This window comes from Sinohyriopsis cumingii, chromosome 18 (assembly GCF_028554795.1).
Source record: "Sinohyriopsis cumingii isolate HCF-2022 chromosome 18, ASM2855479v2, whole genome shotgun sequence".
Classification (NCBI taxonomy): domain Eukaryota; kingdom Metazoa; phylum Mollusca; class Bivalvia; order Unionida; family Unionidae; genus Sinohyriopsis; species Sinohyriopsis cumingii.
This window is the reverse complement of record NC_142978.1, coordinates 3370095-3383905: the sequence shown is the minus strand read 5'-3', so window position 1 is coordinate 3383905 and position 13811 is coordinate 3370095. Positions and strand designations below refer to the sequence as shown.

Here is a 13811-nt window from a genome sequence, read left to right as displayed (position 1 = left end):
GGTAGATACAGGCAGTTTTACTACGAAGCGGAGAAGATAATTATAAACGAATTTAGAAATAATTTCGTTGGCTGCATGTTTCCAAAATGATTGACCTCCTTGGGTTCCATTCTGTGTGTAGTTTAGGAAGTAAACAAAATATCCATTGTGCCAAATGGTAGGAGGTAAATTTGGCGTTTTGTTAGCAATGTTTCATTCCACCACGAACAAGGATGCATCTATATTGTAATTTAACTTGGGGCTTAGCATACATTTGGAGTTGCTTATATGTGTCTAATCGCTCCTTTCATTGCATTCTCCAGGATTGTTAGTACATTTTGCCCCGAGTCTGAGTCAAAGTGTAGAAGTTGCTAAGCCGTTCTTCCAATTTTAGTACATTGTACGTTTGGGGCATGGATACAAATTGAGACAGTTGGAGAGAATACTTATTTCAGAGTCAAACAACTTAAAATTATTACTGGTTTTACAGTAATAACATCCATGCCTGTTTAAAGTTTGTTGTTTTTGGGGGGTGTAGAAACACGTTATATTCGTGTCCTATATCACGAGATATTTGCGATCCACAGATCGTTACAGATAGTTAGAAAACGTTCTCGTGTGGCCCGGTCATTCCTGCCTATGGAAAGACACTGAAATATCTCCCTATCCCGACGACGCGTTGTTACAGATCGCATAGTTAAATTCATGTCAACGTAACTATTGACCGAAGTATGTGGTTTACTCAAGTCCACAGAGTTTGACGATTCCTAATAACACTTAAAATTACATAGACTGTTTACGTAAAATATAAAGCTTCTTGAGAATACTCATCGGTATTATGACGATATAGAGAGAATTGGGAATGTAAGTACTATGATCGTGGTCATGTACACCACCTGAGAACCCAATGTAAAATGAAATCCCCATTGCCAACGCTTCCCACGTTCATCTTGTTACGATTCTTTGGTCGTAAATTAATTACACGAAAGACAAAAAGTTTCAGTAACATTTAACAAATAATGTATTTCCCTAGAATGTAAAGTGAAATTTTAAAAGCAAGTTACATCATTGTAAATAAATCCTGAATAATCTTAAAATTTATATCGAAAGTCCAAAAGTATAGAGTGCTCCGAATGCATTCGTTTGGTGTTCTGAACGAATTATAATCTTGAATATGCAAATATACCAATAGTCTTTATGCATCACAATTACATAATCCAGAATGTCTTTGAATGAATTCACAATAATGCCAAAGTAATGTTGTAGTCCAAACGTGTAGGTGCACTTTGTAATTCCAATGAATAATTTAAATAAAAAACTTCTCAAATTAAACATGAACACAGATGAAAATGATTCCACAAAGAGTGGCATCAAGGTAGGTTTGTATAAGTTTGTTTACTTCAAAACCTTATATGCAAACCTAAGACAATAATACGATAAGGCTAAGGGTCATTTTCCCATCCCATATAATAGTGTTATTATAGATTATTCTAAGGATAAACGTTATTATTAAATATTAGTAAATAACTTTTGTATAACTTATAAACATCAACATTCAGGTGGACAATACAATCTCGACGGGTAGAACCATGGTCCTGAACTCAAATCTAAACAATCATGTTGTTTACGAAATATAATTATCTTAAAGTATAATCTACAAACATCATTTAAAGTCAGCAATGTAATAATTTGCTTACAAGTGGCCCTTACACTTTACAATGATGGATAAAGGTTAAGCATGCAATGAAGATATACGTGATAATAGAATACAACCCAAGGATGCCAGGATGAATCACATCTACATTTTCATTGATAGATAAGGCACGTGCAAACATTTACTCACAGTTCTGTGACACTAATCAAACGTCAGTAATTGTACGATATCAAGCATGTAGAAAGAATCGAAACCCATGTGGACTACCTCAAGTTAAAATCCTTTCCCTGTTTCAGATATTACCATTATGTAGGTGCAGACAAAGAAACAAAGCATCCCCCATATAGCCAGCTATGAAAGGTTCCTTAAAACATTTACTGTTTTAAAGATATGCTTGCACAATAAGTACAAAAAGTTGTAACTGTGCAATTACATCACTCCCGAGATTCTGGCCATATTTCAGTATGTCCATGAACAAGAAACGAACACTGTTTTCGTTAAGATGTCCATTGGAAACTTCATAAATGACACAACAATGTATAACTTTTATTATGGATCCTACGTGCACTTTTCTAGTTTTCGTTCTTGTGTTTCGTCCCACTTCAAAGATAAAACATTTAAAATCCGTTTGTTTATTGTTTACTAAGTTTCTTAATTTTAGTTGGAAATGTGTATATTGCAACTCTGCATATTCTTCCATTGATCATGTAGTGTATACTGTTGTCATTGATTTGTTTGTTAAATTTAATTCAATGATAAAAATAATATTAACTCGCTTCACTGTTCTTGTGCAATGCCTATATAGAATGTTCAACAATATGAAAATTACAAAACCTTTATTTACATAAGGCGAGTTTGTTTCTTTCAAGTCATCTTGCTTTTATGGGGGAAGTGTGTAGCATGTGGGCATTTATTATTTTTTGTTTTAAAGGCAATCTATTGTAATGAATTGTTATACGTTACCAGTTTCAAGTTGTTTACAATTTATAAAGAATACGCCTAATATTAACAATTATATATTTTGCTTGATATTATTTTTATAATGAGGAAAATTATATTATTTTATAGATATCCTGCAATACTGACATTGATTGTAAATGCGTTCTTGATAAGTGCTTCATTCAACATCAGATACTAGACCTGGACAACTGCTGGTTTATGACTTCAGAGGAGGAACTGGATCATATAAACATAACTGTACAGATTATAGTGTACAATCAAGCGATGCTGAAGAAGACTTTCTACGTGACTGTACGTAATATGCATTTTATTGTCAACAATACTTAATTCAGTGATCCCATTTTAGGGCTAGAGAACAACCTCTCCGCTCATGACAACTTTTAAAATATATATATATTGTCTCCTTAACACCTTAATAAATATCAAGTGAATGCTGAATACAGTGACTTCTGCCACGATAAACCCATGCTGACATTGCAAGAACATTGTGTCATCTACAGCTACAGGTTATTAATTTTCACACGAAAACCCATTTTTCTTGTGAATGGTGTGGAAATGAAATTCCAAGATTATATCAACTGTATTTGTTTACCTAATGATACGCTTTGATCAACTGACACTGAGCTACTGATAAATATAAATAAACTGCACGAAAGGAAAACAATAACAAGATGTTTCTCATTCAGATACTTTGTTTAGCACCATTTCCATCGAGTGATAAATGCCTTTGATCTATTATCTATGCAGCAGCTAGATCCCTCGCTCATCTTTGTTTCTTTTGTAGGTGGACAAATTAAATGAATTGCGTGGACTTGAACATTGTAAGTCTCCTATCATTAAAGTTTCGTCTAACATATATGTATGTATGTATGTATGTATGTATGTATGTATGTATGTATGTATGTATATATATATATATATATATATATATATATATATATATATATATATATATATATATATATATATATATATATATATATATATATATATATATATATATAAAGAGCTAATCCAGTGATAGTGGGTCATTAATATAGTTCCTCGAAAAAGTCTTTCAGTAAATGAGGATCTTCATAAGTACTAATTCAACCTAACAGTTCAATTGTCTGCATTTTGCTACCCTTGCCGAAAAGATAATAAATTACCCAGCAACTTTCTTTAATAGTTGCAACAATAAGCATACATGGGAATTATTTCAATCACATGACGAAAATCACTGACATTCTTCCATAAAACCGCAGATTGATACATTCGAATGACTAAAGTACCTATGGATTTCCGTGTGTGTTCGTTGATGTCATGTATGAGGAAATACTTTCCACTCAGAACTCTAAATTAAATTTTGAAAACGAACTAACTTCTCATTTCGTGCTAACCTCTATAACTGTCAACTCTATTGATATACATTTAGCCGGCATAGTATTTTCATTTGGTCACTGAAAAATATCAAATTACAAAAATGTTTGTGTTAGCTTCTCATATTGTTAATGTCGGTTTCTACCAAGCTATTACATGCATGGATTGGTCAAATATAATTCTCCCGTAGGACTTTTTTGAAAATGTATGAATTATTTCATATGCACTATTTAATGCGTCGTAAAGCTGAGAGACTTTGGCTTTTCACAAGACTCACTATTCATAAGAAAATCTATGAAGCCGCTAAGAAGGATGTCACAAACATAGTCCATGCAGCGAAACAACAAATTACAGTACTAAGATCATGGAAAGTTCCAGCTACAAAGAGCTCTTCGAGATTCCTAAGAAGCTAATATAAAATAATACATGTACACCACTTCCGACTACCTTCTCTCCAGTCGACCTTCCGGTCATGTTTGCAAATTTCTTCCGTGACGAAGGACAAACCATTGGAGATAAGCTTGACAACACAGTTTCAATTGACTCGTCGTAACCATACAGATGGGATACGAAATTTCAGCGGCAACCATTAGCAACACTTGAATCTGTCTCTATGGATTTAGTAGTGCAAAGTCGGGATGAAGAGTGCAGCAAAAAGTCATGCGAACATGATTCAATTCCAACATCACTGCTGCTTGAGTGCGTAGATCGCTTAGATCCAGTATTGCCTTTACTAACGGATGTTATTAATACCTCTCTCTCATCCGGGGAATTCCCATCACTTTTCAAAACTGCCATTGTAAAGCCTCTGCTGAAAAAAACTAACATTCGGCCATAAGGAAGAACTACCTCCCAGTTTCTAATCTCGCATTCATACAAAAATTCTTAGTAAAGGTTGTTCTACCCCAGCTTGTTTCTCATCTTAATTCAAGCGGTCTTCTTAGCATTGTACAATCTGCACATCACCCTTACCACAGTACTGAAACTACTCTTCTAAAAGTAGTTAACGACATTGTCTCTGCTGTATATAGCGGAAAGATAACAGTCTTCACCCTCCTTGATTTGTCTGCAGCTTTTGACACAAATAGACCATGATATATTACTTCACCGTCTCCAGCATGTTTTTGGCATTCATGATAAAAGACATTATGTGATTCAAATTAAACTTGGTCAACAGGACACAGCTTGTGTCTGCAAATGGAATACGCTCCATCCCAGTTAATTTATATTGTAGTGGTTTACAGGGGTCTGTTCTCGGACCTGTTCTGTTCATTCTATACACTCATCCGCTCTCAAGTGTCATAAATCATCATACAGTGTCTCACCAATTGTACGCTGACGACACCCGTATATACAAATCTAGCCACCCAAGGTGTAGAGAGGTGCATTTCTGATGTGAAATCATGGATGAGATGTAACAAGCCGCATATGAATGATGATACAACTGAGGCTATTCTGATCACAACACAAAGACTTTCTCATTCACATCTTTTACCTCAAACAATAAATATCAGCAAAACCAACATTAAATTCACACACTCAGTACGAAACCTACGTGTTTTCTAGACAGTACTCTCACATTGCACCAACATGTCATGAATATACACAAGGCTGCATATCTTGCGCTGAGATGCATCAGCTACATACGCAAATATCTTTCAGCTGATGCCACTAAACACTTGTGTGTTTATTATTACTTTCAAGACTGAACTATTGTAACTCAGTTCTGTCTGGTTCATCTCAATATCTACTCCAGAAACTTCAAAACACAGCTGTTCTGATCATACTTAGAGTACCATGATCAGAACACCCCTCCCCGCTGCGCTGTACCTTACACTGGCTATACATGCGATCCAGAATCAAACACAAAATGTGCTTTCTGTGCTACGTTTCACTGACGCACTCCAGTCCGACATACCTATCCAACCTCACCCATGTGTGTATACCAGCAATATACTTACGCTCCTCTTCTAACAATCGTATACTCATTATTCCCACTATGATAACGAAGTCATATGGACAACGTTAGTTTGCATACGAAGGCACATCAACTTGGAATGACATGCTCACTGAACTTAGACACAAAGACACAGTGGTCTCATTCAAGAGTGCTCTTAAAACTCACTTATTTCGACTACAAGGAGAAACTTAAAGACATAATAATTTCTCTTACCTTAAATATTTTCAGCATGTTTTTTATGTTTTCTAATTTCATGGTGTGTTTTTTTAATCATGGCCGTTATATATGTTTTTTTATGTTATATGTGTTGTCTAATGTTGCAAAGCGCTATAGCTAAAGATTAGGCGCATTACAAAGTCATCATCATTATTATTATCTATTAATATTATTATTATTGTTATTGTTGTTATTAATTACCCGTACTGTATATCCTTTAACTAATACGGTTCTTTGAGACTTCAAAATCAATAAATCTTTTCCAGTTTTCAAAGTTTTCACAAGTCTTATATATTCGTTAATGATCATATTTAATGCACTGTTGTAGAAAGTTATACGGGAGGCATACCTAGTTCTGAAAAGAAGGATAAAATACACCGCTATTATTTGTTTTGTTCCCTATTAATGCTGAGTTATTCTTCATTTTGATGTCAGATAATTCAACATGACGCCGATTTCACGATTGTCATAACATTTTCAAACAACTTTTTTGTTTTTTCACAAGTGCAGAGCAATGGACGTTATCGTTCACTTTTGATTATTTCAGACTCTGGCCCAACAAATATTCGTGTAGCAAAGAGTAATTCCAATGGTGTTCGCTTGGAATGGGATCTCCCTAAAGCTGAATCCTGCTACGGACGGACGGATATTGTGATCATCTTGTACTTGAAAGATGGCTCAACCAAAGTTTACACTGTCAGCAGAAATACTACATTTGTAGACATAATAGGACTGGATCCAGATAACGGCTACACGGCAGCTTTCAGTCTCGGCTACGGAGAGCAAAGAATGGGGAATATCACATTTTCTTTTCAAACAGGTATTGCAATTTGTCATCGAGCATAATTTTGGCTAAAGTTTGGCGTGATAAGGAAAGCTTTTGGAATCCTATTGTTTTTCATCCTCTTACAAGTGTTAATTCAAATTTTGGATCAAAGTAAGTAGCCAAACGATTTTGCAGATAAGTTACTTGTCCTGCATTCAATATATATTTAATGTTTATGTGAGGAAAGTGCTGTCATTAAGACCATCAAATGAACTATAATTTTACTAATTGTTAATTTTCAGTTGCCTATTTGGATGTCTTGGTTCGAAATGTATACTTATCAACGGTATCTCCTCCCTTGCTTTATGTCCTTATATATCCCCAGTAAGACGGTTTTCTAATGCAGTGACATTTATCTTTCCTGCGTTCCATTGCTATTGTCGTTAAAAGTAGTTAAGTAATAAGACTTCGTTTGCATTTGTTATTCTTTGTCACATTCTTCAGTCATAAGCGTCTTAGTTACTTTTGTCATTCTACTCCCCGTTGTCGTCCTTATGATAGTTGCAGCCAAAATAATTCTAAATGACCATTGCTTTATCATTTACGATGTGATGTGCTACATATTCATTATCATTATCAATTCAATTCCCACCGCGGCAATAATTGGAGGAGTTCTAGGTAAATTCATAATTACTGTTTTTATACCATTCATCTGTTTTAATTACCAATATTTTGTCCACCTATCCATTTAGAAAGATGCTGATGTTACGTATCATGTCACTGTATTGTCCATGTCAACACAGAGGCTTACATTATTCGGATTAATCAGACTCTAGTAGTGGACAATCGCTACCTTTCCTTATTTCTGCTTTTAGACTGCATTTTTTGTCCACAGGCGAGCACACACTTTGGTTTTCTCCTTATGCAACACGTCCATATTTTACCCGTATTATTTGTCAGCTTTTGTTGTAATTAATATAGAGCAATTCAAGCGATTTGTAAATATGTCGTTTGAGATGATAATTTAAAAGTCTACTTATATAAACATTATGTAATATTTATCTTTATTTTTATTATATGTGTTGTGAGCAATAGGTATTGCATTTATCTGTGTCTTATTAGAGAATATACAATAAAGTAGAATTAGTATAATTATAATATTTGAGCATTGCCAGCCAAAACTATTTCATGAAGCTTTCGGTATTTCCAATAGTTCTAAGAATGCAAACATAAAAATGTGTTACATCGGACATTAAAATTCAATCGTGATGACGTCGTCTTCGACAGTTTGCTTACAAGCGGTCGCTTTGCCAACATATAGAAAGCACTTTAGTTCCAAACAACGTCAAACCGTGGTCGCAAAGAGCCTGATAGGTTTGCTTCTCTCTCTCTCTCTCTCTCTCTCTCTCTCTCTCTCTCTCTCTCTCTATATATATATATATATATATATATATATATATATATATATACGTGTATGTGTGTATGTATGGATGCATGTATGTGTGTATGTGTGTGTGTGTGTGTGTGTGTGTGTGTGTGTTTCGATCTGACTGTTCTCTGTGCAGAATGATGGCTCAACATGACAAAGAAAATATAAAGGTAACTGTTTATAAACTGTTCAAGCTATAAAGTGACAAAAATGAATTACCTATATTAGCTTTCGTGGAATATCATTTTTAATAACTATCAGTACTAGTATAAGGACTAATATTCTTAAGGAAATAAGAAAGCCTATAGTTTTATTAGCCAACAAACATTTAATGAATGGGGAATTGAGTTGAAAACGAAATAACAAAACCAAATAGCTTCTTTCATGATAGAAGTGAACATGTAGCAAACTATTTCCTTTTTGCAGTATCTTATACATTTTATCCATATTGGCATTTAATTATTTTCGTCGGTCTAAAGGTATGATAATGGACATATTTAGTGTTGATGGCTGTAAATGAGCTTTATATGTATAGTTTATTTTTTTCAATGCTAATTTCTTTTTGTTTTTATTTTTCCTTTTCTTGCGGTATTGCAATATATTTACTCCTTTTGTAATACACCCTACGATCTGTTTATATTGTTCATCGCCGACTTTCTGCAAGAAACATTCTTTTGACCTCCATGAATGAAGTAAAAATTTCTGGGTTCGGACCACAGAACTTCGTACTGGATGACAATGATGGAGATTCTGAGAAGAAGGTGGGTATCATCAGTGCCTTCAATGTCACCATTTCATGAGCCAGTAAATGAGTAAAATATAAGGGAAATATACACTAGAGACATTCTTCAATTCTGATCGAAGAAACAGAATATAATTTATCTCGCTTTCAGATACTATTCAAGAACGTTTTAGTAGGTAGTGTGTAAAATATTGCGCACATTATTTGTGATTCACATGATTTTTGTTAACATGTAATTTAATGCATGACATTTTATTCTGGTTCACACTCTAAAATAGCTTACTCTTCTATTTCACTGCGTGCGCATTCAAATAATTTCATTGAATACTAATGTGCTCGGCATAGTTTAATTACCATTATAAAAACATCGCATTTAACTTTTGTTTTTTCTTTCCTTTATATAAAAAGTAAAACATTCTTAAAGCACAAAACATATAAAGTATTATATTATCCATGTGTTACCTTAGACTTTAGAATTGTTATGGCCAAAGATGACATATCGACAATACGGGTTGATTCAGTATACAGTGGTTAGATAAATTGTTGTTTTATAACTTGCAAGAGACTAACAAGTATGCATAAGAAGAGAATAATGTCCAAGTAAAGGTACTAGTGGTATTAAGCATTATCTTAAAATTATCATTATAGGAGAGAATTCCAATTAAATGGATGGCACCAGAGTGTATGAAGAGTACCACCGGGGCTACTGAAAAGAGTGATGTCTGGTCGTACGGAGTGGTTTTATGGGAGATCTTTAGTCTAGGTCTGTGTTCGTTCTTCCCCTCCCCCCCAATATGCACATCTTCCATTTCAATGCACACATATTTATATATGTGATCTAGATACATGTATTTTCTTTAATAATAATACGTACACAGAGTAGTCATTTATATATTTATATACCACCCTACAAGCTTATATATATATATATGTATATATATATATATATATATATATATATATATATATATATATATATATATATATATATATATATCTGTATGCCTATTGGTTTCTTTAGGTGAGTGTCCATACCAGAATATCAGAAGCCGTGACCTGCCAGCAAGGCTAAAAATGAGAGAGAGTCCTTCCAAACCAGAGCTTTTTGACGACACGTAAGTTTTCTTTAATTCCATGTTAGAGGAACCTGATACATGGTTCTAGGAAACAAGGACCTAAGAATTTGTTTCTAGCATTTTGTTGGTCAAAACTCGTATATAAATTGTGCTTACTATTTTGATCTGAACTTTTTTGAAAGTAAATACTATGAGGATTATAGCAAATAACTTTTATCGGAACGCATTGAAACCGTGGCGAGATAGTCCTCTTTGTCAAGGACACAAGCTCAAATAGACACTTTTCTCTGTCATCCAATCCGATCTGCCAAGACTAATCATTCTGCGTAGCTTTTGAGTTTTTCCGATCGACGTACTGAATGCCTCATTCACATGTGACAACATAAATTACCTGCTCTGTCTTGCACATTCAGTTTCGACCATGTTCCAAGTGCAATGTTTTTTAATGACAGCTATATGGTAATATACTGCTGTTTATCAGCTGATTTTGAGTGAATATATGTGCTGAGTTCGTATCTTATATCAGGCTTGTTTTTATGTCCAGGAAAAACGTCGTTAGAGTTTGTGACCTTTGTCGTGAATTTTATTCAAGGATGGGAGTTGTTTCCAATTGATATAAAGTCATACCAATATTATATTCCATGTTGTTAAGTCATCATATGACATGTCTGCATATGTCTTAACATGACTATAAGAGACTGCAGAATCCATCTAAAGTAACTCATGGAAGTTATTGACTGTAATTAGGCTTAAACACTACAATGTGTTAATGTTTAGCGAGGCGAGAAAGCCCATTGAAAATTTGTAATATAATAATGATACATGCAGATCTGTACGATTATTTTGATTAATTACAAAGTGTTAAAAATATGTAGTATTTCTAATTTCGTCCGACGCCACTCATCTTCAGTTGATATATTTGAGTAGTGTGTATTTCCTTTTAAATCAAATCGCAATAGCATATTTTATATTATGCACGTGATTTTGCCCTGTACAGGAGGCACGTTAAGATTGAAAGGTTATATGAACAGATCTTAAATAAGCCTTGGAGAAATAAAATGGCACTGAAATCACGGTTTTGTTCGAAATCTCATCTGCATCATTGACACTTATAAAAATGGTACTAACAGCTGCCTTGTTTGACGCAGACCATTAATAGGTTAGTGTTAGGACTGGTTGGCCTGGTGGCATAATAATGTGACTGGGTGGGGCATTATGCTACATATCTGCGGCTTGATGCCCCAGTGCTAGACATGCAATAAACTGCCACACTTCAGACATCGTTGCGATAAGACTGAAAACTTGTCAAAGCTACGTTAAAAATCCAAATCACACACACACACATCATTAACAGATGTAAAATTGTATATGAATTTACGACAATGTATCAGTACTGTTGGTACAAAAATGAAAAGATACCTGATCTGAAAACATGCATCTGATAAACGAAATGATTGTCTCAATTCTAGTCGTATATTAGGTTTTTATTTTCATGTTTCATTGCTCATATAAGTCAGAAACCCAAGCTCTAAATGCAAACCAAGACGATATTTTTCACTGGTGGAATATGTTGTCTAATTTTAGATAAAGAACTTCAATTCACTGCAACATGACGATCAAACTTATTTTACCCGGTGGTATGGAGTAATGCAAAGAGCATGGAGCATAGTCTCAGAGAAGCGACCGACATTTGCAGAAATCAGGGTGGAACTGGACCAACTATTTGTACAGTCAGCTGGAGATGACTATTGCTATTGCAAACGCTGAACAGTTATCGCTTTTCCGGACGGCGTTGAATTGGTTGCTGTAGCAGACATTTACAGTTACGATATAGTGATTCATAATAATCCGTAGTGTGAATATTTCTTAATATTTTGGTGTGATTTAGGTTGTTTGTGTATGGATGTAGTCAATAATACTTCAGTTTATTATCTGTGTAGCTCTGAAAAAGTATCTTTTTGATCTATTTGCTATTTTGTAATTTTAATGTTTGCTAATTCTCCGGTAATCTTTTTGTTTTGATTTTGTCTAAGTCACAATCAGCCTTCATTGTAAAATTGTTATATTGATTCTTGTATGATTAAAGTATAAATATGCTTATGATCTAATGAATCAGTTCATGTAATTCACACAGTAAGCAACCTATTATGCACATTATCTGTACTATCGTGTATGCATATTATCTGTACTATCATTTGCATTAATTTCATTAAAGTCAGAACAGCACCTAGCGGGATGCAGTGTTTCAATGAGTGGGTGTCAACATATGTACAAATGCATGGCTACAATGCACAAGATATAACACTGACACTTACATCATCGAAAGAGCGAGTTACGCCCCCTTAACTTCTATGCATATTCAACATTTCTTCACCGAATATCGACAGCTCTCATTTCGCAAAAGTCAGCTTATACCTGATGGTTACTTTAGATCAAGGATATCAAGGATAACGAATCACGTTAAGTCGAGGCAGACATGGGGAAACAAAAATTGGTTTCTTTTACTCTCAATAATGAGTCATTTCATATCGCAAATTGAAAAATAAACATTGAAAATTAAAACTTGTGTTGTAATTTGCTTATTTGTATGTTACACAGAGAAACGTTTGGAAGAACAATATGTATAAAACATTAGTATGATGAGTATCTATTTTGACTAGTGACTTTCATGCCTGCAGTATATCATTGCTTTTATACAATCTTCGTAATTGCATTACATTGTAAATGCATTACCATTAATCATGAACTTAAACATCTAATTATAAACCTGAATTTATTAATCTTAATTGCAAGCCAGTATTTATGCATCTTAATCGTAAATCTGAACTTAGAAATCTTAATGGTAAACCTGAATGACGTATACAGCAATAAAGCATCATAATTTGTTACACATGTTACGTGCACTTCGAAGATTTGACACACATTCATTTACTGGATCAGGATATATGGCTATTTAATCATCACTATAATGGGAACTCTACGGAAACAACGCAGCGACTTTTACTAATCAGCCCGATACGCAGGTATATCCTTGGGACGTCAGTGGCGGAAATGTGCACAGCATGCATAATAGTCACCGATGGTATCAATACAATTTGCCTTTGTTTTTAAATATTGTTCTACCTATATGTATATTTCCATCTAGAACGATTTACTACCTTTGACCCCAAGTTTATTAAAATATTTAGCTTTACGTTTATGCTTATCAGAGACATGCATTCTTGCCAGAATATGCCCATTGAGAACACTTTAGATCTTTCCTAATAATTTCCTTAACAAAACAGATGAGCAAATCTTTCGTGCAATCGTATAAGCTGGATACCTAGTGCAGTCGTAAGTAGTGTAGTGGGACGGTATAGCGTCAAGGGGACTTTAATGTTAAAATAGGGTATATCCACTATGGAGTCAAGGGAAATTTAACATGGGAATATATCTTGGGACTGTATAGCGTCAGGAGAAATTTAACATGGGAATATAATGTGGGTCTGTGTAGCGTCAAGGGAAATTTAACATGGGAGATGGATATAACACAGACAACAGACAACAGACTAAACACTGATACAACAAATTAAAAGAAAATTGGGAGTTAGGCAAGAAAGTCAATTTTTTTTCGAGATAATGGAGTGGCCCTGAAAAGGGCCTTTGGGTTTATGTTAAAATACCATGCCGT

At 34.3% G+C, this 13811-nt stretch overlaps 1 protein-coding gene across 1 annotated transcript in view; it reads left to right on the top strand.

Annotated features, from left to right (window-relative positions):
* LOC149775978 (uncharacterized) overlaps positions 1 to 12619 on the top strand; it is a 54339-nt gene extending 41720 nt beyond the window's left edge. The window contains exons 12-19 of the mRNA XM_089942562.1: positions 2702 to 2884; positions 3378 to 3414; positions 6676 to 6971; positions 8950 to 9084; positions 9714 to 9828; positions 10087 to 10180; positions 10555 to 10600; positions 11726 to 12619. Coding sequence (XP_089798688.1) covers positions 2702 to 2884; positions 3378 to 3414; positions 6676 to 6971; positions 8950 to 9084; positions 9714 to 9828; positions 10087 to 10180; positions 10555 to 10600; positions 11726 to 11908 — 1089 coding nt within the window. The 3' untranslated portion in view covers positions 11909 to 12619. The remainder of the gene's footprint in view (positions 1 to 2701; positions 2885 to 3377; positions 3415 to 6675; positions 6972 to 8949; positions 9085 to 9713; positions 9829 to 10086; positions 10181 to 10554; positions 10601 to 11725) is intronic.
* The last annotated feature ends 1192 nt before the right edge of the window (positions 12620 to 13811 follow it).